The 22,215-nt window shown below is 57.2% G+C and overlaps 1 protein-coding gene across 1 annotated transcript; it reads right to left on the bottom strand.

The window, feature by feature from the left end:
• Positions 1-547: 547 nt before the first annotated feature.
• KATNB1 (katanin regulatory subunit B1) lies at positions 548-20,868 on the bottom strand. The gene is made up of 19 exons (XM_065898937.1): positions 20,829-20,868; positions 16,426-16,556; positions 12,548-12,665; positions 6,980-7,080; positions 6,549-6,590; positions 5,825-5,908; positions 5,499-5,614; positions 4,973-5,044; positions 4,661-4,811; positions 4,299-4,489; positions 4,062-4,192; positions 3,592-3,642; positions 2,582-2,649; positions 2,306-2,425; positions 2,065-2,214; positions 1,797-1,873; positions 1,638-1,712; positions 1,305-1,421; positions 548-967 (listed from the first exon to the last, which is right to left on the bottom strand). Exons 1-19 carry the CDS (start codon positions 20,866-20,868, stop codon positions 835-837), a joined length of 1,968 nt encoding a protein of 655 aa, XP_065755009.1. The 3' UTR covers positions 548-834.
• Positions 20,869-22,215: the final 1,347 nt, after the last annotated feature.

Here is a 22,215-nt window from a genome sequence, read left to right as displayed (position 1 = left end):
TGCCTCAGGAGCGTAAGGGACGACCACTGGGTCAGGGGAGCGGTTCCGGCCAGCCAGCACTGGGGGCTCCTGCAGGGAGTGAAAGCTGTTTGGAGGGTGGGGCAGCTGCCCTTCCGGTCCTATCCCTGGAGGCCTCCTGGAGGGATGGGGGAGGGTGGTGGGCCCTGGGTCAGCCGAGTGGTGGCCATGCCTGCAAGGCTGGGGTCCTGGCCCCCTGCAGTGTACACCTGCTGGCCCTGGAGGCATCCACGGGACAGTGGGAGTGTGGCTGAGACAGAGGGGATGAGCTGATAAGCCCACTCCTCACCTGTTTCTCCTAGCCGTGAAAGGGGGAGTTGCTGGGTCCCTCTTCTCCCCAGAACAAGTCTGAACTTACCCCTTCCCGCCGGCCCATCGCTCTGCTGCCCCCTGCTGGCCACGCTGCCTGGTGCACCGCCTCTGGGTCTTGGAGGAGTGGTCTCATCTCTGAAGAGCCAGGCAGGCAATATGGGGCCCAGGAGAGCCTTGTGGCCAGAGGCTGCACCTCCCAGCAAGGAAAGCAGGGAATAGTTACAAATTTAATAAAATTCATTTTATAAATTACAGCAGCAGCCCCAGGGCTCGGTTCGCTGCCCCAGGAAGCAGGAGTCGGACAAAGCTGGGCAGCTGTTGCTGGAGAGAAGTTGTCAGAGTTTAGGGCTGCGGAGGTGGCCAATGGGCCAGCGCCACCGCCTCTAGGATGACCGCAGGGCAGCAGTGGGGGCCGGGGCAGAGGCTCATGGGCCGGTGGGCGCACAGGGAACAGGAGTTGGGGGCCGAGGCCAGGCCTGAGGGTGCCACCACCCTCTGGGCTCCTCAGTCCAAACTGGCCATGAGCAGGTGCAGCTCGCGGAAGGCACTGCCGTGGCGGCCGCTCAAGCCCGACTTGCTCTTGACGAGGCCACTGATGCTCCTGAGCTGCTTGTAGCAGACCCGGCACTTGTGCAGCCTGCGGGCAGAGGGGCCACGCTTAAGGTGGCTGGCCGGCACGGTCACCGTTAACCCCACCCGATCCCGGAGCCTTTCCTGTACGAATCGCTCCAGCCCTCCTCCTGGAGGAAGGCTGAGGCCCAGAGTGCAGGCACCACTGAGGCTGGGCCAGGGCAGAGCCAGGCCATGGGGAAACCAAGGCTCTGGCAACCCTACCCCGTGCCCTGAGCCACCGTCTCAGGCACAATGACCTCTATAAGCTGTTTCAGCAGGGCCACCAACAAGCAGGCTGGGCCCCCAGGCCTGTGCTCTCGCTTGACGTGGCACCCCTGCCACACACGCCGCTGGCTCCTCACCTCTCCTCCCGGCTGATGTCCACACCCACGGTGGGCGGGGCCGCCAGCATGTCTGTGATCAGGGGCAGAAACCGCTGCAGGATCAGCTTCAGAGAGGTGCAGCCCGTCTGGACATAGCTTCAGAGGCAGGGGGACAGATGGAGCCACAAATAGAGAGCAAGGTACACAGAGACAAAGGGGGCAGAAACAGGATCAGAGAGGCAGCATGGGCTCCTTTTCACTCTTTCCTCTCAAATTTGGAGGGCCCAGCAATGCTGCACGGCCACCGGCCCTGGGGGGTCTTTCCCATGGTCCCTCCCTGCTGGGAGGCAGGTGTGGCTTCCCCACCCGTACCTCTCATACTTGCTCTGCAGAAGCTTCTCAATCTGTGGCAGGACGGTGGTGCATAGGTCCAGCTTCCACAGGGAGCTGGGGAGAGGGCCAGGGATGCGTGCCCTCAGTGCCCGGCCCTGCCCACTTCCCCCACCCACCACCCCCACCCCCGCCACTTACGCTTTCTGGTTGACAATGTTAAGGAGGTCCACGACCACGGACAGGTCATTGATGGCCACGGCCGAGTCCACCGACGTCTGTGCAAACAGAGCACCCGTCAGAGGGGACCGGGGACTGAGTGGCCCTGCCTGGGTGTGGCGTGATGATGGGATTTACTGCGGGCTGTTCATAAGACTGCTCGGCGTGGTGACAGGGGCCGCCTAGCTCCCCCTGTGCCCCTCGGGCGGCCCTCTTCTCAACCCCAAACCCGGGCAGAGGTGGCACTTGCCTTGATGTCACCCGTGGTCCACACGGCCCGCACGGTGTCCAGGTTCTTGTGGCGGCTGGTGAGCACGACACACATGGTGTCGTGGCCTTTGCGGATCTGTGACATGGCATCCTCGTCGACCAGCTCCGCCTGCTGGGGGATCTTCACGGCCTGCGTGGGACGGGTGCCCTGATGCTGGCAGCCAAGTTCTGCCCTCACCCCACGGGCCTCCACCCGCCCTCAGCCTGGGCCCCCCACTCACAGGCAGGAAGTCAGAGGCCTTCAGTCCGATGGGCTCGTTCCGGGTGGCAGGGATGATGGCAGACTCAGCCTTGGGTGCAGGGGTGGAAGTGACGACTGGGGGCCGGGACAGGACCTCGAGCTGGAGGGGTCTGGGGCTCAGCAGGTGGCCAGCCCAAGGCCTCTTCTCCCTCCCTCCCTCTCAGCACCCCCTCCCCGGCAAGGGCCGCCACAGCGCCGATTCAGGACTCCGGCCTCTCTCTGATCCCCACACCCTGCCCGCTCCACCTGGACATACTTTTGGCACCGGGAACTGCACGTCCATGGCTGGGCTGGGCTTTGCTGCCTCCTTGGCTGTGGCCATGTCTGGAGGCGGAAGAAAAAGATCAGTGGGTCAGGTCAGGCCAGGAGAAGGGACGGGCGGGCAGAAGGCAGGGCTTGGGCTGGGGCTGTGGGTGGCACCTCTAACGGGAGGTCTGGGGGCCGGAGATGGGCCTGTCCCCTCCCTTACCACCCACTCAGCCACAGGGCTGGTAGAAAGCAGGTGCCAAGCAGTATGTGCGGACAGGACCCAGGGAGCTCCAGGGAGTGGCGCTCCTGTCGCCTCACTAGGAAAGGAGTGTTTTTGGGAGGGGGGCGGTGAGTGGATAGTGGATGGTGAGTGGGAGCGCGGGAGAGAGAGAGGCCCTTCAGGAACCCAGCCCGAGGGGCACGAGAAGATGGCCCCTCGAGGAGAAAGCAGGGGAGGGAGGGATGGGCTGGAGGATGAGGGTGCCCCGCCCTGCCACCTTCTCCAATCGTAAGTGAGCAGATCAGGTTTTCTCCCTTCTTAAACCCTCCAGCAGCAAAACCCCAAGCCCCCAACCCAGGGCCTGCAGGGCCTGGCCTCCTGCTCCCGGACCCGGCCTCCTGCTCCCGGACCCCAAGCCCCCGCTGTCCTCTCGGCGCTCTCCCACCTGAGGCTCTTCCCTCCTTGTCTCCTCACCTGGCCCCCAGGCCTGCCTGATGTGCCGCCTCCTCAGAGCCTCACGGCCCCCCATCTACACGGGCCCCGGAGACTCTCACCACTCCCGGCTCCTTCCTACCCTGTGGCTGCCTACCGTTCGCCATCCTCACTGGGTGTGGGCTCCTGACGGGGGCACCTGCCTGCCTTTTCACACTCAATCACCAGGGCCTGGCACACAGCAGGTGCTTTGGGGCGAGTGGAGGGAAAAGATCCAGTGGGAGAGAGGCTGGAAACTGTGCTGTGGAAGGGGAGGACTAGGGAGCTGGGGACCCTGGGAGGCCAGGCTCTGCCCCCCGACTCACCATCCTCCGGGGGTGCTGGGAAGGGCTCGCTTCTTCGGGGTGGCGTCCGACCTGCGGAGGTAGAGGGGGTTGGGGACTCATGTGGGTCAGCCCAGGACTGCTGTCTGAGCCCTCAGGGCCCGGCCAGCTGGGGACCCTGGGCCCGTCAGGACGCGGCAGATGCAAGGTGGTTCCCAGGCGCGCGCACAGCTGCAGACTGACCCGTTCCCGGGCCCTGAACCCTCAGGCTTGCCCCTTCCCGGCCCCTTGCCCCACTGGGCCTTCCTTTGCTTGGGGCAGGCCGAGCACTGAGCGGCTGCTGGGCCTCTGCTGGGGCCTAGAGGACCTGGGAACAGAGCCCGGGCCCAGACATGGGTTAGGAATTAAGCTAAGGGAGTGCAGCAACATGGACGCCATCCCCAGAAAGGACCATCTGCCTCCCTTTCACAGAGGGGAACACTGGGGCTCGGAGGGGAGGGCCCAGGCCTCACTGATGCTGTTCTTGGGCTGGAAGATCTCGTTGTAGTCCTCGGCGTTCTGGATCTCCGCCCGAGACTCCCGCTCATCCCGGTCATCCTCGCTGCTGGGGCTGCGGCGCTCACTCTCTGAGTTCTGCTTCACCCTGGGGAGCAGGCCAGGCAGAAAGGAGGCGGGGGCCCCAGTGAGGCAGGGGCTGCGGGCCCGCCTCCTGCGCCCCCCAGCGCCCTCCGGGGCCCCGAGCACCCCACCTCTGAGGCTCACTGCCGGTGGCGCTGGGCCGCTCATAGATGCGCCGAAGCGGGGCGCTGGGGTTTGGCAGCTGCTGTGCCGGGGGCTGGCTGTCCTGCATGGGGTCCGGGGCTACTGTGCCCGTCCTGGTGACCCGCGTCAGGTCCACCACGTAAGAGGAGACGCTGCTCTGGGAGAAGGCCACGCCTATCTGCGGGAAGCGGCAGAGCTGGGGCGGGACCCTTCGCGGTGGTGCTGGGGGACGGGGGACGGGGTGGGGGGTGGGCAGGACCCCCCGGGGCTGGGTGGGAGTCGGGGGCCTGAGGGGGAGGCAGGCGAGCGGCCCAGCGGAAGGGTGCACGGTGGGCGGTGGCTCTCTCACCAGCTGGTCATTGCAGATGGCCAGGTCGGCCACCTTGCCCCAGTTGACGAGGACCACGTCAAAGCAGCGCTCGGGCTCCCAGCCGTAGACGCGCAGTGAGTCCTGGCAGCCACTATACAGGCAGCAGCCATCGGGGTTGAAGAGGACGCTCCTGGGCCAGGCGAGAGTGGGCCGTGGGTCAGGAGACACCGGAGAGGCTGCGGGGAGCCCAGGACGGGAGGGAGCGGAAGCGGAGATGGGAAAGGTCCACCTGCAGCCACACCCCACTGCCCGGGAGGAGGGCCCTGGCCCACTGCCCAGCCGCCCACCTACCTGACAGGCCCTGGCTCCCCTTCGATACAGCTCACCACCTGGAATTTCTCCAGATCCCAGAAACGGATGGTCCTGCAAAGGAAGCCAGGCTGTGCTGGGAAGCCAGTGCCACGTGTTGGCCTCCACACAGGCCAGTGGCCGGGGGAGCCCACTTCTCTCCAGACACCTGCCACCCCAGGTCACGGCCATTCAGAGCAATGCCTGGGGCCATAGGCTGGCCCTGCACAGGCAACGGGAGGGGACTCGGCCCCTGGGAGGTGAATATGGGCCTTGGATCCAGACACGCAATCAAGTCCCAGGACACTGGGGCCGGATCCAGACATACCATGAAGTCCCAGGACACTGGGGCCAGAGTTGGGAGAGAGATGTGACCCGGGGCCCATCCCAGCTTGGCTGACAGTTAATTCAGCCTACCTGAGATCATATGACACCCTGGGACACAAAACCAGACTGGGGACAGACATATGCCAGAGAACAGGGACGTGAGGGACAGCAGTCACGGGTGATGAGCCCTGCTCCTCCTCACCTGTCAGAGCTGCCAGAAGCCAGGAGGTACTCGTTGGGGTGAAACTCCACCACGTTGACAGGCCCCGTGTGGCCGGGGAACTCGGCCATCATCTTGCCAGCAGTCAGATCCCAGAGCTGGGGCCAGGGTGGAGGTCAGGGCCAGCCCAGCCCTCAGCTGCCCGCTCGCCCTCCAATCCAGCCCGAGCTCTTTATCCACGAACCACCTCCCACTCTGGACAGGCTCGGGATGTGCGAGCCTGATCAGGAGGGAGGTGAGGACCCAACCTGAGTGTGATCAGCAGACCCCAGTCCCCAGCCCTGGGCCCGGATCAGGCCGGGAGCTACCTTCACCGTGTGGTCATCTGCAGCCGATGCCAGCCACTTCCCGTCGGGGCTGAACCGGAGACACCGCACGGCCTGGCTGTGCCCCTGAGGGGAGGACAGAGCGTGAGCACCCGAGGGGCCTGGGCCCAGCGGACTTCTCTCCCCACCACCCACTCCTCCCTGCCCTCCATAAGCAGTGCTTCCTGGGAGCAGGCAAGGAGGGGACTGACAGCCACATGTGGGAGATGTCACAGAGGGACACTTCTCCACATGCGGTCACGGACCCCCAGTCCTGCAGGACGCTCCAGGAAATAACACTGTGTGGTCTGATAGTTTGGGAAGCAATGTGTCTTGTGTCTCTTTTTGGAGAGTTAAATGCCTCCTCTTAATGTCAAAGGGTCTAGAAACCCCCCAAAACAATTATTAAACCCAGTCCTTCCAAACTCATATGAACAGGAAACCCCTTCACTTAATGACTCCTGTTAGCGGCCTGCAAACCGTGGAGCACAGTTTGGTAAACAGAGCTCTGTGGGGGAGTCATGGAAAGCCGGGGGGTCCAGGTGGACCACCCACCGCACTCCTGCTCTGCTCCAGATGCATGTTTCTCATCTGGACTCTAGCTTCTCACATTCTCACCCAGGTTGGACAACAGTCTCCTCCAGCCCCTGCCAGGGTCTGGGCACCACCCCATGCTCCGCGCCTGCAAGGTGCTTGTGGAATGACGGACAGAGGGTGCCTTGCTTACCCTGTATCGGAACACACAGCCCTTCCTCCTGATGTCCCAGAGCTGTGAGGAGAGGAGCAGAGGGGGGCAGGGTCAGGACAGGTCACAACCAAGGTGGGCTGGGCTGGGGAGGCCTAGCCAAGCTAAGTCCTGGAGCCTGGGTCGGAGGGCAACATGTGGCCATGAGCAGAGAGGGGCTCTGGGCACCTCCAGGTCATTACACCTCCAAGTGACAGGGGTCTGGAAACCGCTCACTAAAGCTGGGCATCCCGAGTAGAAATGTCTGGCAAACGCTTCCACGTCGCTGCCCTGGGAGGGCATGGATGCTGCCACACAGGGGGAAGATGTCCCCCGAAGAGCCGAAGCCCACCCCCCGACCCCAGACGGGACACACTGTCCCAGTCCCGCTGCTTGGCCCAGTGGGACAGCCAGGGTGCAGAGTGGTGGCTCACCTTGATGTTCGTGTCCTGGGAGCCCGAGGCCACAAACTCGCCATACGGGTGGAAATCCAGGCTGCAGATGTTGGCTTTGTGTCCCATAAGTGTGCGAAGGACTAACAAGGAAGAGAGCAGAGACAGTGGCGTGAGAGGCAAACAGGATGGCTGGTGGAGCGAGGGCTGTTGTGTTCATTTGTGTGTGTGCTTTCATACTGACTGCACAGAAAAACACAACAGTATCACACACTTTCAAAACAAGGAGAAAAATCAACCAGAGTCCTACCACCCTAACAACTAACTTTCCTATTTTCCTCTCAAGAGATGCCAGCCATTTCTGCCATTACCCGAGCCCTCAGAAAACTCCCTGCAAGCTCCCCGCAGCTTGCACCTCTGGGCTTGTCCCAGCATGCTCTCATGAGAGTGAAGCCCCAGAGTCAGCAGAGCCAGGTAACTACTGTACTTGGCTCAGGCCCTGTGGATGTGGACGTGGAGCTTATGGTCTGCCAGGCATCCCACCACACCCGAGACAGTGCAAGGAGAGAGACGCAGGAGAGGTCCAAGCTGGAGGAGAAGCTGCTAGGTTGAAAAGAGAAATCCAGTGGGGCTTTTTGGAGGCGGTGGTCGTTGAACAGGATGTTAGTGGGTGGCAGATGAGGGAGGCTGCAGGCAAACCTTGCGTTTCTGTCTCAGCGTGTTCTCCGGTACCACTCAAGTTTGCCTCTTCTCTCTGGAGTCATGTGTCTTGCTTTTTATAAGATTTATAATTCCGCTGTTTGAATGAAACCGTCCACCCCAGGAGTGCTGGTGCCAAGGGGTGTGGCAGTCCAGCCATCCTCAGGTTTGCGCCAAGGTGAAACAGGCTGGCTTGTGAGGCGGTGAGCTGTTGGAGGAGGTGTTCAAGCAGACCCCAGATGTAATGCTTTAAGGACAAGACGCAACCGCACCAAAACCTAAGCAGCTGCCCTCCTCACTCTCTGTGGTTGTCTCGGGGGCTCAGCATTGCCTGGCTGGCCAAGGGGACTTCGGGCACATGCTGCCCAGTCCAGGCCCTGGAGGGAGGAGACTCGTCTGGCTCCTGCCCCAGTCCACACCACCCCCGCCAGCCCACCTGCTTTGCATCCCACAAGCCAGGCTTCCAAAACCCTGGCCCGCCCTGAGAGGATGCGGCAGGCTCACATTCATGAAGCCTTCCTGTGGGATCCTGAGATGAGCCACCCTCGCCCTCTGGCTGCTCTGTGGAAAGCAGGCAGGAACACATTCTTCCGGCGTGATTTCTGCCCTTGGTCTTCTGTCCCAGGAGGGCTCTCGGTAGGCCTCCTGAGGCCAGACTTGGTCGCAGGATCCAGGAGCTGCAGAGTGGAGGGGTCTCCGGGGTCTGTCTGCCCCACATGGGAATCTCTAAACCCTTCCAGCCGAGTAGCTGAACCCTCCAGTGATGGGCAACTGATGTGACAGTAAGGCAGCCCTTTAAGAACCACTTCCTGCATGTGGGGTGCCAGTTTGCCTCTGTATCATTTCCATTCACACTGTGGTGGGTTGGGGGTGGAGGTGGGCCTGAGGTCTTAGCTCTTCCTGCCGAGGATGCTACGGGCAAGTTTCTCTTCCATCGCTGAACCCCCCGCAAATGGCAGGGCGGACAACACTGGGATGGGAGTCTTGACACCAGGATTTGAGTCCCAGATTCCGCCACCCCCAGCCACAGAGTCTTTATCAAGTTCAGGGCCCTCCCTGAGCCTCAGTTTGTCCATCTGTCGTATAAGGAGACAGTGCCAACCTGGCTTTGCATCAGAACCACCTAGAAGCTTAAGAAAGCCAGAGTCTGGGCCCATCCCACTACTGAGTCAGGCTCTCCGGGAGTGGGGTCTGGGCTGTGTAACAAGCTCCTTGTAGAGCAGCCAGCTCTGGGAGTCCAGGGCTCAGGAATTCCAGAGGTCTTCAGTTTCCATTCTTTGCCCACCTCAAGAAATTCCTCACATTCCCTTATGCATGAAAGTCATGGCTGAGAAATCACGGCCCTTGGCTTCTCTTTTTCCCCTTGCTCCTCAGTGAATGGTGAATGGCTGGTGCCCTCCACTGGGATCTGGGTCCAGGCAGAGGCTTCCGAGGAAACGAACCGCCTTCTGCCCGAGCCTTTCTGCTTTCTCAGCTGGAGCCCAGCCAGCCCAGGCTTGCTCCTCCCTGGCCCCTTGTCCAGCGATGCCCCCGCACTGTGGGTCCTGTGTGTGGCCAGGCAGTGGGACCGCATGCTGAGATGTGAAGCATGCAGCCCCTCTTCATTATCTAAGAGGGCCTGGGGCTCTGTCTTCTTCTGCTGCTTTTTAAAAAATAAATAAATAAATAAATTTATTTAACCATGTGCTGAGATGCTAAGCACTCAGCCCCTGTTTATTATCTAAGAGGGCCTGGGGCTCTGTCTATTTATTTATGGCTGCATCGGGTCTTGGTCAACGCACGCAGGCTCTCTAGCTGTGGCACGTGGGCTCCAGAGTGCGCGGGCTCAGAAGTTGCGGCACGCAGGCTTAGTTGCCCCACAGCATGTGGGATCTTAGTTACCCGACCGACCAGAGATTGATCCCGTGTCCCCTGCACTGGAAGGCGGATTCTTAACCACCGGACCACCACGGAAGTCCCGGGGTTCTGTCTTTCTTAAACAGCCCGTCACTGGGTGGGCAAGCACCACCCAAGAGGCTCGGGTTGAGGTCATTTCTTGAGGATCACCTATACAAGAGCAGAATGAACCCAGCCACCAGGCATGCATGGCCAATGGCCGCCCTCCTGCAGCAGAGGTAGAGCAAGCACCAGAGTAGAGGCCTGGAATGACCTTCAAGTCTCAGCCAGGCAAGGGGGGCATCTCTTCTGGAAGAGGCAGACTCGGCAAAATCCATGTCACCTTTTCCTCTCCTGTCCTTCAGGTAGGGGATGGCCTCCCGCCTGGCCTGCTGGAAGGTCCAGACTAGAGGCTGGCAAAAAGCAGGGAGCAAACAGGTTTTACTTGGACCTCTGAGTGTCAGCCTGCAGAGTGTTCTGAAAAATATGGTGTTTTTAAAAAATTAATTAATTTATTTTTGGCTGCATTGGGTCTTCACTGCTGCATGCGGGCTTTCTCTAGTTGTGGCGAGCGGGGGCTGCTCTGTTGCGGTGCATGGGCTTCTCCTTGCAGTGGCTTCTCTTGTTGTGTAGCACGGGCTCTAGTGCACGGGCTTCAGTAGTTGTGGCGCACGGGCTTCAGTAGTTGTGGCACACGGGTTCAGTAGTTGTGGCACATGGGTTCAGTAGTTGTGGCTCGCAGGCTCTAGAGCGCAGGCTCAGTAGTTGTGGCGCACTGGCTTAGTTGCTCTGCGGTATGTGGGATCTTCCCAGACCAGGGCTCGAACTTGTGTCCCCTGCACTGGCAGGCGGATTCTTAACCACTGTGCCACCAGGGAAGCCCTTGAAAAATATGTTGAATTAGCTGTCAACCTTCAGAAATGGGCGGATTCCACATAAATGTCCAGATTCCCAGCTTCACTTGAAAAATCTGTACAGCTGGCAACATTGTGCCCAGACTGCTGTGTAGCAACAGCCAGCAAGGCTGAGAGGCAGCCCCCCTTCCAGGGAAGGCAGGACTCCCCACTTGGCCCAGAACTGAGGGCATGAGTTTATAGACCAAAAGATCCCAGTGAGGATCCAGCATAGGGATGAAGATAGGCCCACCAAGGCCTGTTCTGTGAAACCCGAGGACACTGGGACGAAGATCCTACAAACCTGTAAAGAGAGAGAGGCAGAAGGAGGAAAGAAGCAGGTCCCATGAGAGGGATCTGGGATGAGACGGCACTGACCTCCCCACAGCAACCCTGGAACCTAAAAGGCAACGGAGCTGCACCTTCACAATTCGGAGGGAAAAGTATTCCCAACCTAGAATTCTATACTCCAACTCTTAGAAATAAAAGGGGGGTGGTTTTAGAATAAAGTAATTTTCAGGGACTTCCCTGGTGGCTCAGTGGTTAAGAATTCATCTGTCAATGCAGGGGACATGGGTTCGAGCCCTGGTCCAGGAAGATCCCACATGCCACGGAGCAACTAAGCCCGTGCGTCACAACTACTAAGCCTGCGCTCTAGAGCCCGTGAGCCACAACTACTGAGCCCACATGCCACAACTCTGAAGCCCACGCGCTACAGCCACTGAAGTCCACGTGCCTAGAGCCTGTGTTCTGCAACAAGAGAAGCCACCGCAAGGAGAAGCCTGCGCACCGCAACGAAGAGTAGCCCTCGCTCGCCGCAACTAGAGAAAGCCCACACGCAGCAAGGAAGATCCAACGCAGCCAAAAATAAAATAAATAAATTTATAAAAAAGAAAAGAATAAAGTCATTTTCAGCCTCTAAAACTGTGCTTGCAGTGTACCCTTTCACAGTAAGCTATGAAAGAATGTGCCACACCTAAAAGAGTGGGGGAACCAAGAAAAGTGACAACATGGGATCCGGTGTGGCAGAGCTGGAGAGAGTTCCCCGGGGAGGAGACAAGGGCCCCAGGATGGCAGCTGGGCTGCAGGCCTGGGAGCTCCCAGGCCACTAGGACCTGGGGACAGAGGCTCTGGGAAGAGATACCTCAATGATGGGATGGGTTTGGGGGTAAACTCAAGGAGGAGGCTTACTCTTCTGGCAGATAAGTTGGGGCTGGATTAGTAACAAAGACACAGAAAACATGCAGATGAAAAAAAGATAGAACAACTATTAATTCCCGGGAAACAAAATTATCAAAAGAAAAGAAATACAAGCAGCTCTGAATAATATCTATAGGTCCTGATAATATAAACACTGAGTATTTAAAAGGTGATTCAGGAGGATGGGGGGGAAATGTTGTGAGTGACAGAGCTGGGGTAGCACTGAGAGCTCAATCCTCCTTTTCTGTAGGAGGATGGCACAGCTAATGTATGAAGTGTTTTTAAAAAGAAAAGAAACTGCAGTATATCCACATTGCTTGGAAAAGCGGAGGCGATTAGCGCTCACCAGGTGCAAGGACAGAAGGCTGAGGCCCCTGGAGTGAGGCAAGGCTTCCTCTTTCCATTGTGACCATTTGTGAACTACCAGCATTTGCCTTTTTAGACTATGCATAACTTCTATAAAGATGAAAACTAAATTAAAACAAACAAAGCACAAGGAAACAGAAAGTCTGGCCGCCCAGGCCCCATTCCTGCAGGCAACAGTTAGCTGGAGCTGAGTGGGGACCCCCGGGAGCGGGGCACACACCCCAGTTCTCCGCACACAGCCCCTTCACTCATTTACGAGTCCTGCGTGGTCCCTGGTGGCACTTGATGTCATTCCAGGTTCTGAATCCACAGACACCCACCCACCCATGCACACATTTGTCCGTCATTCAGACATTTACAGAACGCCCCCTCAGTGGCAGCACTCAGACAGCAATGCACGTCACTGCTGCCAGGTCAACAGGGGTGGGGAGTCGCCACACTGTCTGGTCAGTGCCCCCAGGAGAAAAGCACCAAACCTAGTCAGGACAGGCTTCCTGGAGGAAGCGGCTGGACAGCAAAGCTGAGGACAAGCACGACTGCAGGTGTGTGTGTGGGGAAGGCAAGTGCGGACACCTACTTTTGGCAGCTTCCAGGTCCCAGACGCGGATGGAGCCTGACTGGGAACCGGCCACAATGAGCTCCTCAGGGGTGTTGAGACGTACGCTCTCCACTGGGGACGTGTGACCCGTCAGGCTCTGTGAAGAGAGGTGGCAGCTTCAGCACTCTGCGTGAACAGACCCCCCGCTATGGCCCTAAAATCTGGATCCCTGGGAGGCATGTCAAGCAGGGATGCTGTGCTAGACCGAGCCACCCCCAGGCCTCTCGGCTCCCGGGCCTAAAAGTGGGCCAGACCCCAGTCATGCTCCACCAATCACCCCTGTGCTCCTGACATGAACATCACCTGCAGAAGTGGCCCTGGGCCCCTTGGAGGGGGTCAGCTGACCTTTTAGTCCGAAGTCCAAAGCGTCGCCCACCTGGGCGGCGCTCCCATCTCCACTCTCTGCCCGGCCCAGCCCTCAGGAGGGGAAACCACGGCAGAACTGAGGCCTGGCTTGTCAGCGGCACACACCTCGCCCCTCTGGAATGCGCGGATCCCCAGGGGCGGCCCCCTCTGGAGGACCCAACCATGTTCTCAGGCAGGGGCTCTGGAACCCAGGGGACCTGGGAGTGACTCTGCTGGGAGACACAGAGGCTCCGCCCAATTCAGACCAGGCCAGAGCTGGGCAGGGCTGAGTCCAGGGATGGGGGTGGGAGGTGCTGGCACTTCCAGCTTTCTGGAGAGGAGGCTGGAATCTGAAATCCGTGGTGTCTGTCGCTCCCCGTACAGCACTGGCCACCGATGCCATCGGCATTTGCTAAGACCGTGTTCCCGTGGGAACTGGGGACAGCAGGGGTAAACTGCTCCTCAGCAGAAGGACCCAGAAGCCAGACAGTTACAAGCAGCTTGCCCGGCTCCCCAGTGTCACCAGCAGAAGTATAAACGGGTAGAAGCTACATGGAGGGTGATCAGGCAAAAATCTATCCACAGTTAGAGATGCACATTCCCTGCACACCAGCCACTCCACCTTGGGGCTCACCCCACACACACGCAACACACGTGAAACAACACAGACCCAAGGTCATTCTTTGCCGTGAATCTGACAAGAGACTGGAAACAATATATATGCCCACCACAGGAAACTGGTTAGATAAGCTGTGGCCACCCATGCAATGGAATAGCATTCAGCCACAAGGATGAACGAGGCACCCTCTGAATATGAGAAAGACTAATCTCCATGACGCTCTTAGGTGAGAAAAGGTGGAGGACAGTATATGTCGTTCGATAGCATTTGTGCAAACTAAGAAGGGGAAGGGGACCAGGCATACACATTTGCTTGCAAATGTATAAAACAATCCTGGAAGGACACAGAGGCATCGGGAGCCATGGTTGTCTCCAGGGAGGGATGTGTGAGTCAGGGAGCTATACAAGTTCACTCACAGTCAAAAACACAGAAATGCAAAGACTGCCCGCAGAGGTGGTAGCGTGTGTATACACCTGAGGTGAGAAAGAACCTGGTGAGTCTGAGGCACTGAGAGGCCTGCTCTGTGGCGGGTGAGGGGATGAGGCCTGCTGGGGGCCTGCGAGCAGCACCTGGTGTAAGCGGCTTAGTCTAGAGGCCAGACCCCACGCTGTCCACTGCGCTGTTCTGAGGGCGACAGCATGGGGGTCACTTCATGTCCATTTTTTGTCAGCCTCTGTTGATTCTTTTTCAATTGGTGTATGTTACTTTGGCATTTCAGAGAGGGGAAACACATTTGAACCCCCAAAGCGAAGTGAAGCAAAACACTTTTAGTTCTGTCCTTAACCTTGGCCATGGTTCGGGTCAGATCTCAGCTGTCCGCTGGACCTCACAAGAACACTGAGCTGATTAAGTTTCTACTAATAAATATCACCTCCCAGGATTTCCCTGGTGGTGCAGTGGATAAGACTCTGCACTCCCGCACTCCCAGTGCAGGGGGCCGGGGTTTGATCCCTGGTCGGGGAACTAGATCCCACATGCATGCCACAACTAAGGAGCCCACGTGCCACCACTAAGGAGCTGCAATTAAGGAGCCCGCGTGCCGCAACGAAGGAACCGGTGAGTCGCAACTACGAAGCCCGACTGCTGCAGCTAAGACCCCATGCAACCAAATAAGTAAATAAATAAATATCACCTCCCGCTGCTTTTTATCTTTATCTTTACTTGGCCAAGAGTCAAAAGACTGATACTGCCCTGTGCTGCAAGGTTGTGGCGGGAGAGGGCGGGCTTCTGTGCTGCTGGTGAGAATGTAAATTGATTTCCAGAGGGCAGTTTGGCAATATGTTTTGAAAGCTTTTTAAAACATGCCACACCCACAGATTCAATGCGAAGGTCGCAGATCTGCTCAAAGATTTAGGGACAGGAGGATGTTCCCCACTGCGGCTGAGCAGAGCCAAAAAACCGGCAATGACTTCCACGCTGGGAGCCAGGTGTGGCCAAGCTCATCCCTACGATGAAATACTGCGAAGCTTTTAGAAATCACATCGTAAAAGGATATTTGTTGACACAGGAAAATGCTGATGATGTTGTTATTTTAAAAAAAAAAAAAAAAAACAGGCTACAGAAGAGTAAGATAGTGTTCTGGAAACATACTGTTATACGTTTCCGTGTGTGTACACGTAGGCGTGTTTGCATGTGTGCATGTGTACATACAGGCACAAGTCTGCGCACACATGCATGCGTACCTAGAAGGGCACAGACCAAAATACCAAGTGTAATGGTCTTTAGATAATCAAACTATATGTGATTCATTTTTGTTATTTTTTCCCCTCCTTTACACTTTCCTGTATTGGAAAACAGTTTTTGGCGTTGAATATAGCTGTGTACAGGGAGAGAGTGCCACTGAAATGGAGCAGGACCCTATGGGGCCTTCCTAGGACAGACACACCTCCCCACATGTCCTCTGCCTGCCTTCTGTCTGTAGAGAAACTTCTGTCAAAGAATAAATTTAATCAGAGAAGTGAGGAAATGCAGAAGCAGCAAGGAAAGCAGTCAAACAAGACCAAATAATAATAGCTTAGTCGTTACACAAAGTCAAGGACCTTTAGTTCCTCTTCAAGGGCTATGGATAATAATCTGAACCATATCTGAACCATACTGAAACTCCCACCAGGTGAAGAAGTTGACTACATGACGACCAGACTATAGCCATGACATAAGCTGCTTCCACGAACTGGCCTCAAAGAAATGGGAACAAACAGGCCCTGGTACTAAAGATGCTGCTGATCAGACCACTGCATGACCAATTTCAAGATGACTGTCAGAGCTGGCTGTGCTGCTCTGCAATGGCACCCTCCCAGCACCTATATACCCCTGAAACTCTCCTTTAGAAGTTCTTGCCCTCCGATCAACGGGGGGGAGTTGGCCATTAGATACATGTCTGCCTTCCCCCCAGTTGCCGGCCTCCTGAATAAAGCAACCTTACCTTTCAACCAACACTTGCCTCTCGAGTATTGGCTTCCAAGCTGCGAGCAGCCAGACCTAAGTTTGGTAACACTGTCAAAGAACCAGTCCTCTAATCAGCTCCAACCAGGGGCGCTCAGATCCTTTTTGTGGAATGAGGTGGGGAATGAATCAAAACAGCCGCACGTGTAACTGACAGGCAAGCGGATAGGCCAGTGGGCAGGGGAGGCTCAAATTCGGGTCTGTGGGATTATTTTCGCCTTCTCACGCAGGCTCCCCAGGGTTCTGTCCCATGGCCAGGTGACCTCCCACTCACCCCCATTCCTGAGGACGGGTCACTGTCCCAGCCATCAGGGTTGTCCTGGGCCTTCCTGAGCAGACAGCTGGGGAAGGCACTGATGTGCTGGGTTCCTGCAAAGCTGCCCACTCCAAGCCCCCAACCCTGGCCTGCCCACCCACCTCTCCGCAGCCCCACCTGCTGGCCGAGCCTCACCATGATGCAGTTGGGCTTGTTGATGGACCACAGGTTGACGCGGCAGTCATCCCCGCCTGTAGCCAGCAGCCGGCCTGAGGCTTTGCCCAGCACCAGCGAGGACACGTTGCTGGCATGGGCCACGATCTCCTCTATACAGGAAAGAGCAGAGGGACAAGGCAGTCAGGGGCCTGACAGTCCACAGGGAGGAGGGCTAGGCCTTGCTCTGCTTGGCTACCAGCCCTGGCACCCGAAGCCCAGCAGGAGGGCTCTGCCCCCTGTGGCTCCCCTTTGGTGCCCAGATACCCCCATGAGCCGTGGGACGAGGCAGAGTTTGGGCCTGAGACAGAAATGACTATTTCTCAACTTCAGTCATTTCCATCCTTCCCTTAGGCCTCATGATTTTTTTTCCTGTTTCTGTATAGCCACAGGTACTGTTATTGACTTACTATGCTCAATTTTTAAAACTGACTTGCTATTTTTATTTAGCTGTGTCGTTTAAGTAATAATATGCATGAAATTTTAAGCTTGATATGTTCATTCTATCTTTTCTATGACACAAAAATGAAAACAATTATTAAAATAAAAAATATTGACCCATGTAACTACCTAAGCGTCTCAGCCGCCGCCTGGTGTTCCTGCTTTGGGGAACACACTTTCAGAACTGTGCAGGTCAACCACAGACGAGCTGACCCCAGGTGAGCTCAGCTAGGGCTTCAGTCCGCAGCTTCAGAATCATGGACTGGGTTCTGGTCTGAGCTCTGCTATTGCAAGCTGTGTGGCCTTAGACAAGTTGCTCACCCTCTCTGAGTGCGGGGTTCCTCGTTGGGTAAATGGGGATAATAACAGTGCTTGGCTCACTGGGCTACTGAGGGTTCAGTGAGGACATGCCTGTGGGCTGCTGCGAGGGGCTGAGTGCTTGCGGCTGCTTGGCAGGCCAAGGACCAGAGGCCATGGAGAGCGGGCACTGGGGCCCAGGAGGGTGGGTTGGGTGAGGAGGGAGGAGGACGCAGCCGACTGAAGGGTCTAGGTATGAGGGCCAACCGGACAGAGCGGGAGGCAAGGTCACTGTGGGCGGCCACGAGGGCCCCTGGCTTGGACTGGGGGGGGCAGCAGACATATGTCTCAGAGGACATTGCCAGGGCCTCCAGGGAACAAAACGTGGGCAAGGAACCAAGAGGCAGCCCAGGCCGCCAAGCCAGGGCCTGAGTAGCTCCTCCTGAGAACACAGAGGGAAGAAACAGGTCTCCTCACACAGACGAGGGAAAACCCCAACGTGCTGATGCCCTGAGGCAGCTGCAAGACCGGCGTGGGTGACTCTGAGGGAGAGGCCGGTGCGGCTGCCCTGCAGAGGCCCCTTCTGGGCACCTGGCTCTGGCCTCCACCCTGCCTGGGGGTCTCTGTGGTGCCCGCTTCAGATGGCAGGAAGGTTGGGAAGCCGGGCCCAGGAGGGATGCTTGCCAGGTGGCGTGGCTCACAGGGGCTGTCAGAGCTGCCCAGGGCACCAGGCTCCAGGCTCGACCTCACAGACAACACCCCACCTCAAGGCCCGGCTAGGCCAGCCCCAGCAGGGCGAGAGCTCCCAGCAGGCCCAAACCTGAGCCAGGGCCTTGGGGACCCCACCACTGGATTCGAGGAAGCTGGGCCTCTCTCTGGTCCGCACCTCAGCCAAGGAGCCTTCTGTCCTCTGGACACTGTAGGGACAGATGCCTGGATGCTCTGGGGCTCTGGTCACAGACACTTATATGTTCAAGAGCTTCTGTTGGGCCAAACTGACAGCCCAACCCAGCTAGAGGGCAAACCACCTTCCCCCTGAGCACTTTGATCCCCAGCCTGGGGTCCTCTCCCCTTCCCTGAAGACACTCCCCGCATGCGCTGCCCTGTGTGTGTGACCCACCTAGAGGCCTGACTGCCCACCCCGGCTCTCACCCTTCCCAGGCAAAGTCCTGGCTGGCCCCTACTGCACTGGGCCTCCTGGGCACACTGCCACCCATCTCTGCACCTCAGGACTACTGCCCCCAGAGACAGCCATTAATGCATGATATAAATGTTTCCTGGGTACCTGCTCTAGGCCGGGTGCTAAGAGACAGTGGGTAGGGACAGTGATAAGGTTCCTGTCTTCACACTCCAGCCTGATCAGATGGTGTCTGAAACAGGGCATCCAGCCTGAAGAACCACAGACTTTAGGGTGAGAGGAATTTCAAGGTTGGCCCTTCTAGAAGGGCTCAGACCACTCCCCTGCAAGCAGCCTGAGCAGGGGGCTGATTGGAGCCCCTGGAGGGACCGGGGGGTGGGGTGGGGAAAGGGGGGCACACCTCAGGCACCAGGCATAGGCCTTGGCATAGGGCACTGGCCCAAGAGCTCCCACTCTGGCCTGAAGGACAGCATCCAGCAATGGTCCAGGCCTGGGTACTGAATTTAAATGTACAAACAAATAAAAACAAACAAAAATCCTCACAGCAGGCCAGGTTGATGGCTGCTGCTCTACCCTGTGGCACAGGCCCATGCTAGTTTCCCAAGCTCAGGTGGCACAACCTGGACCCCACATCCCAGCCAGAGCTGGGGGAACACTGCATTCTGGCCAGAGGCACTGAGCACCTGCACCCCAAACAGAAGACGCAAAGAACTAGGTTTCAACGACCTCATGCTGGCCAAGCACGTTCTGATCCTCCCCAGACTCTAGAGCCACAAGGAGCCAGAGGTCATTTGGGCTTGGGCTCTCAAACAGTTTATACCCATGGAAACTGCTGTGCACATGAAATTGTCAGCAGATGCCCAACATGCCTGATCACATCACCTCCCACTTGAATGCTTTAGGGCTTAGCCTTGCCCTTCAGATAAAGCCAAAACCTCAGAAGGGCTGGGGTCCTGTAGACACATGTCCTCACCAGCCTATGTGACACCACATTCTCCCCACTGCTGTGCTGCAGCCCACGGCCTCTTCTGAGGCCTTCCAATGCACCAAGCTTCCTGCCTCAGGGCCTTTGCACATGCTGTTTAGGCAGCCTACAGCACTCCCCTACCCCCACCCCTCATCACCTAGTTAACGGATTCAAAGCACAACTGTTAACTGTTCAAGCTTGGAATTAGGTTCCAAGGAGAGATGGGTCAGTGTGATTATCTGATTCCTGCCTGTTGCTCTCCCCAGGCTCTGAGCCCCACTGCATAGGGACCTTGTCTGTTCTGTCCCCCACTGTCTCCCCAGTGCCTGGTTCTTTCCTGGTTTCTCAGGAAAAACAGCTGTTGAAGGTATACATTCATAACTCCAATAAATACAAAGCCACTCTGTCCAAAGTATACCCTCCTTGGGAGCCCATAACAGGATTCTCCCAGAACCCTAGGGCTGAGGAACAATTTGAAAATGGCCCAAACCTCTCATTTACAAATGAGGACGCTGAGGCCCAGCAAAGAGTCTTGCCCAGATTCTCACAGTTAAAAAATTGAAGGAACCTTGCCCCAGCTTCTGAAAACAGCCCAGGGACAGCTCATAGCAGAGGGTGACCAGTTTGGACACACCAGATCTATGCCAACCAGTTATTACAGGCGGGGTACAGCCCACAGAAGCACCAACGTGTAGAGCAACAGGTCTCAGAATATGATCTGGAGAACACTGGGATCCTCACGATCCTTCTGGGGGTCCGAGAGAACAAAACTACTTTTATCATAATACTGAGATGGAATTTGACTTTTATACTCTCATTTGCTCACAAGAATATGGTGGAGTTTTCCAGGAGATATATGACATGTGAGGACATCATCACTAACGGCATGTTTCTGCGTTCTTGTGTTTTAAAATGTCTCAGTATTAATTTCTAACATGGTAAATATTGATAGATATGACTCCCATAAACAAAAACTCTTTGGGGTCCTCAATAATTTTTAAGAGTATAAAGGTGTCCTAAGACCGAAGAGTAGAGCTGTCAGTATAGAGTAACGGTGGGGTTGGGTGGTGCCCGGGCTCAGGTACATTCCAGAGGCTATCAGCATCCCTCTGCCTATCCTCTCACCCCAGCCCCCAGCCCAAGATGCCCTCATTTGACGGGGGAGCTTGACTTGTGAGATGTCTGAAAACACCACGAACATCTTTCAGGATTTCTTGCCCCATCCCACCTGCCACCCTAACTGGAAATCCTGCTAACTGCTTCATTATGTTCATTTTCTCACTTGAATCTCACAGCGACTCTAGAATGGAGGCGTGATTATCTCCTTGCACAGACAGGAAACTAAGCCTCAGACAGGTTAAGTCACCCGGCCAACGTCACCCGGCTACAAAACGCCAAAGGCATGATTTGCATCTTGGTCTACTTTACTCCAAAGCATGCAGTCTCTCCCTGTGCCTAGAACTGGAGACACAGTTGGGGGTTCAGGCCACCCAGCAACAAACAGCTATCAGGGTAAATGGGGTGAGAAAGAAAATCACTCACGTAACTTCCAGGCCGTCTTGGTGACCACAGGGGTGGCCATCCTTCAGCTGGCTGGCACCTGAAGTTCCACCCACAGTAGACAGTGCTTTCCTTGTGGGGTGGGGGTGGATCCCCCCCCCCCAGATCCGCCAATCAAGTTGGCAGGGAGTTTCCACACATCCAGGCAGAGGGAATGCTTCGTCTCCCAGCCCCGGACCACCTCGTGGTTTTAAATCATCCACAGCAGCAGCCTGTGCGTGACTGTTGGGATCCTGGGTCATGGAACGTCAGGCTTGAGCCATCTCAGCTCAACACTGGGCGGGAACACAAACAGAGGTGATGGCTTGTTAGCAATCACTCAGGGGGAGCTCAGGGGGTCCCTGGGTTTGCAGACCTGCAGATGCAGCCCCCTGGATGACCAAGGCCACTTGATAAAGACAAACACCCACCAAAGCCACCAGAGCCAAGAGATGCGCTGCAAACTGGGTTTGAGAATCTGGAGAGGGGGTACCTCAGGCAGGGTGACTTGGAATACGGGGAAAAAGAAGGTCCTCCCAGAGGCCAGGATGATGGGAGGAGGCTCTGTTCCAGGAAGCTGGCTGCCTGAAATGCAGCAGCTGCGGTGGGGCGGGGAAGACCACATGTCTGCAGTTCAGATAGATTGCTGGGAGTCACTGTCTGTCTGACGTATGGGAAGGGGGCGGAGTCAGAGGCTAAGTTTAGGGGCCCATCAGAGGCACCCTAGAGATAGTCATTGAAGTCTTCTCTGGGGAGAGCCTCAAAGAGGGCCCTGGGGGTCCAGTTCGTATCAAGGGAACTACACCGGGTCCCTGCAATTCCCAAGGACAGTGCTGGGAACTAGGCCTCCAGTCTGGTCGTGAGTCGGTTTGACTCTTCAACTCTAAAAGGCGACCTCATGGAGCCTCCTATCCCCTTCCTCCAAGCCTCTCTCCCACGAACCCTATCCTCGCCCTCCCCTTTCTCCTGGGTTCCCCAGTTCTGACTCTCTAGTCCTCCATTCACTCCTCCTCCCTGCCGCCTGTGTCCCCCCCATGCGTGCACATCCTGTCTCCTGGGCTCCCTAACTTGGCCCCTGCCTCGCCAGACCCTCTTGTCTCCCCCTTTCCTCTGCGCTAACAGTATCCCCATTCATTCACTCTCTTGCTTCTTGTGTCCCTATTCATCACCCCTCCTCCTGCTAGACCCCCGGCTCTGCTTCCGGCCTCCCTGGTTTTTCCCCTCCGGCCTCCGCGCCGGTCCCACCCCTCCCGAAGCTGGGGCTGGTCTCTCGGCCTCGCCTAATCCTCCCACTCCTCTCAGCTTACGGGGCACAGGCTCCAGCCTCCCTCCGCCCAGAGCCCTCTCCGCCGCAGCCTGTCCCGGTCCCGACTGGCTCAGCCCAGCCCCG

This window comes from Phocoena phocoena, chromosome 20 (assembly GCF_963924675.1).
Source record: "Phocoena phocoena chromosome 20, mPhoPho1.1, whole genome shotgun sequence".
Taxonomy (NCBI): Eukaryota; Metazoa; Chordata; class Mammalia; order Artiodactyla; family Phocoenidae; genus Phocoena; species Phocoena phocoena.
This window is presented reverse-complemented; position numbering and strand designations above follow the sequence as displayed.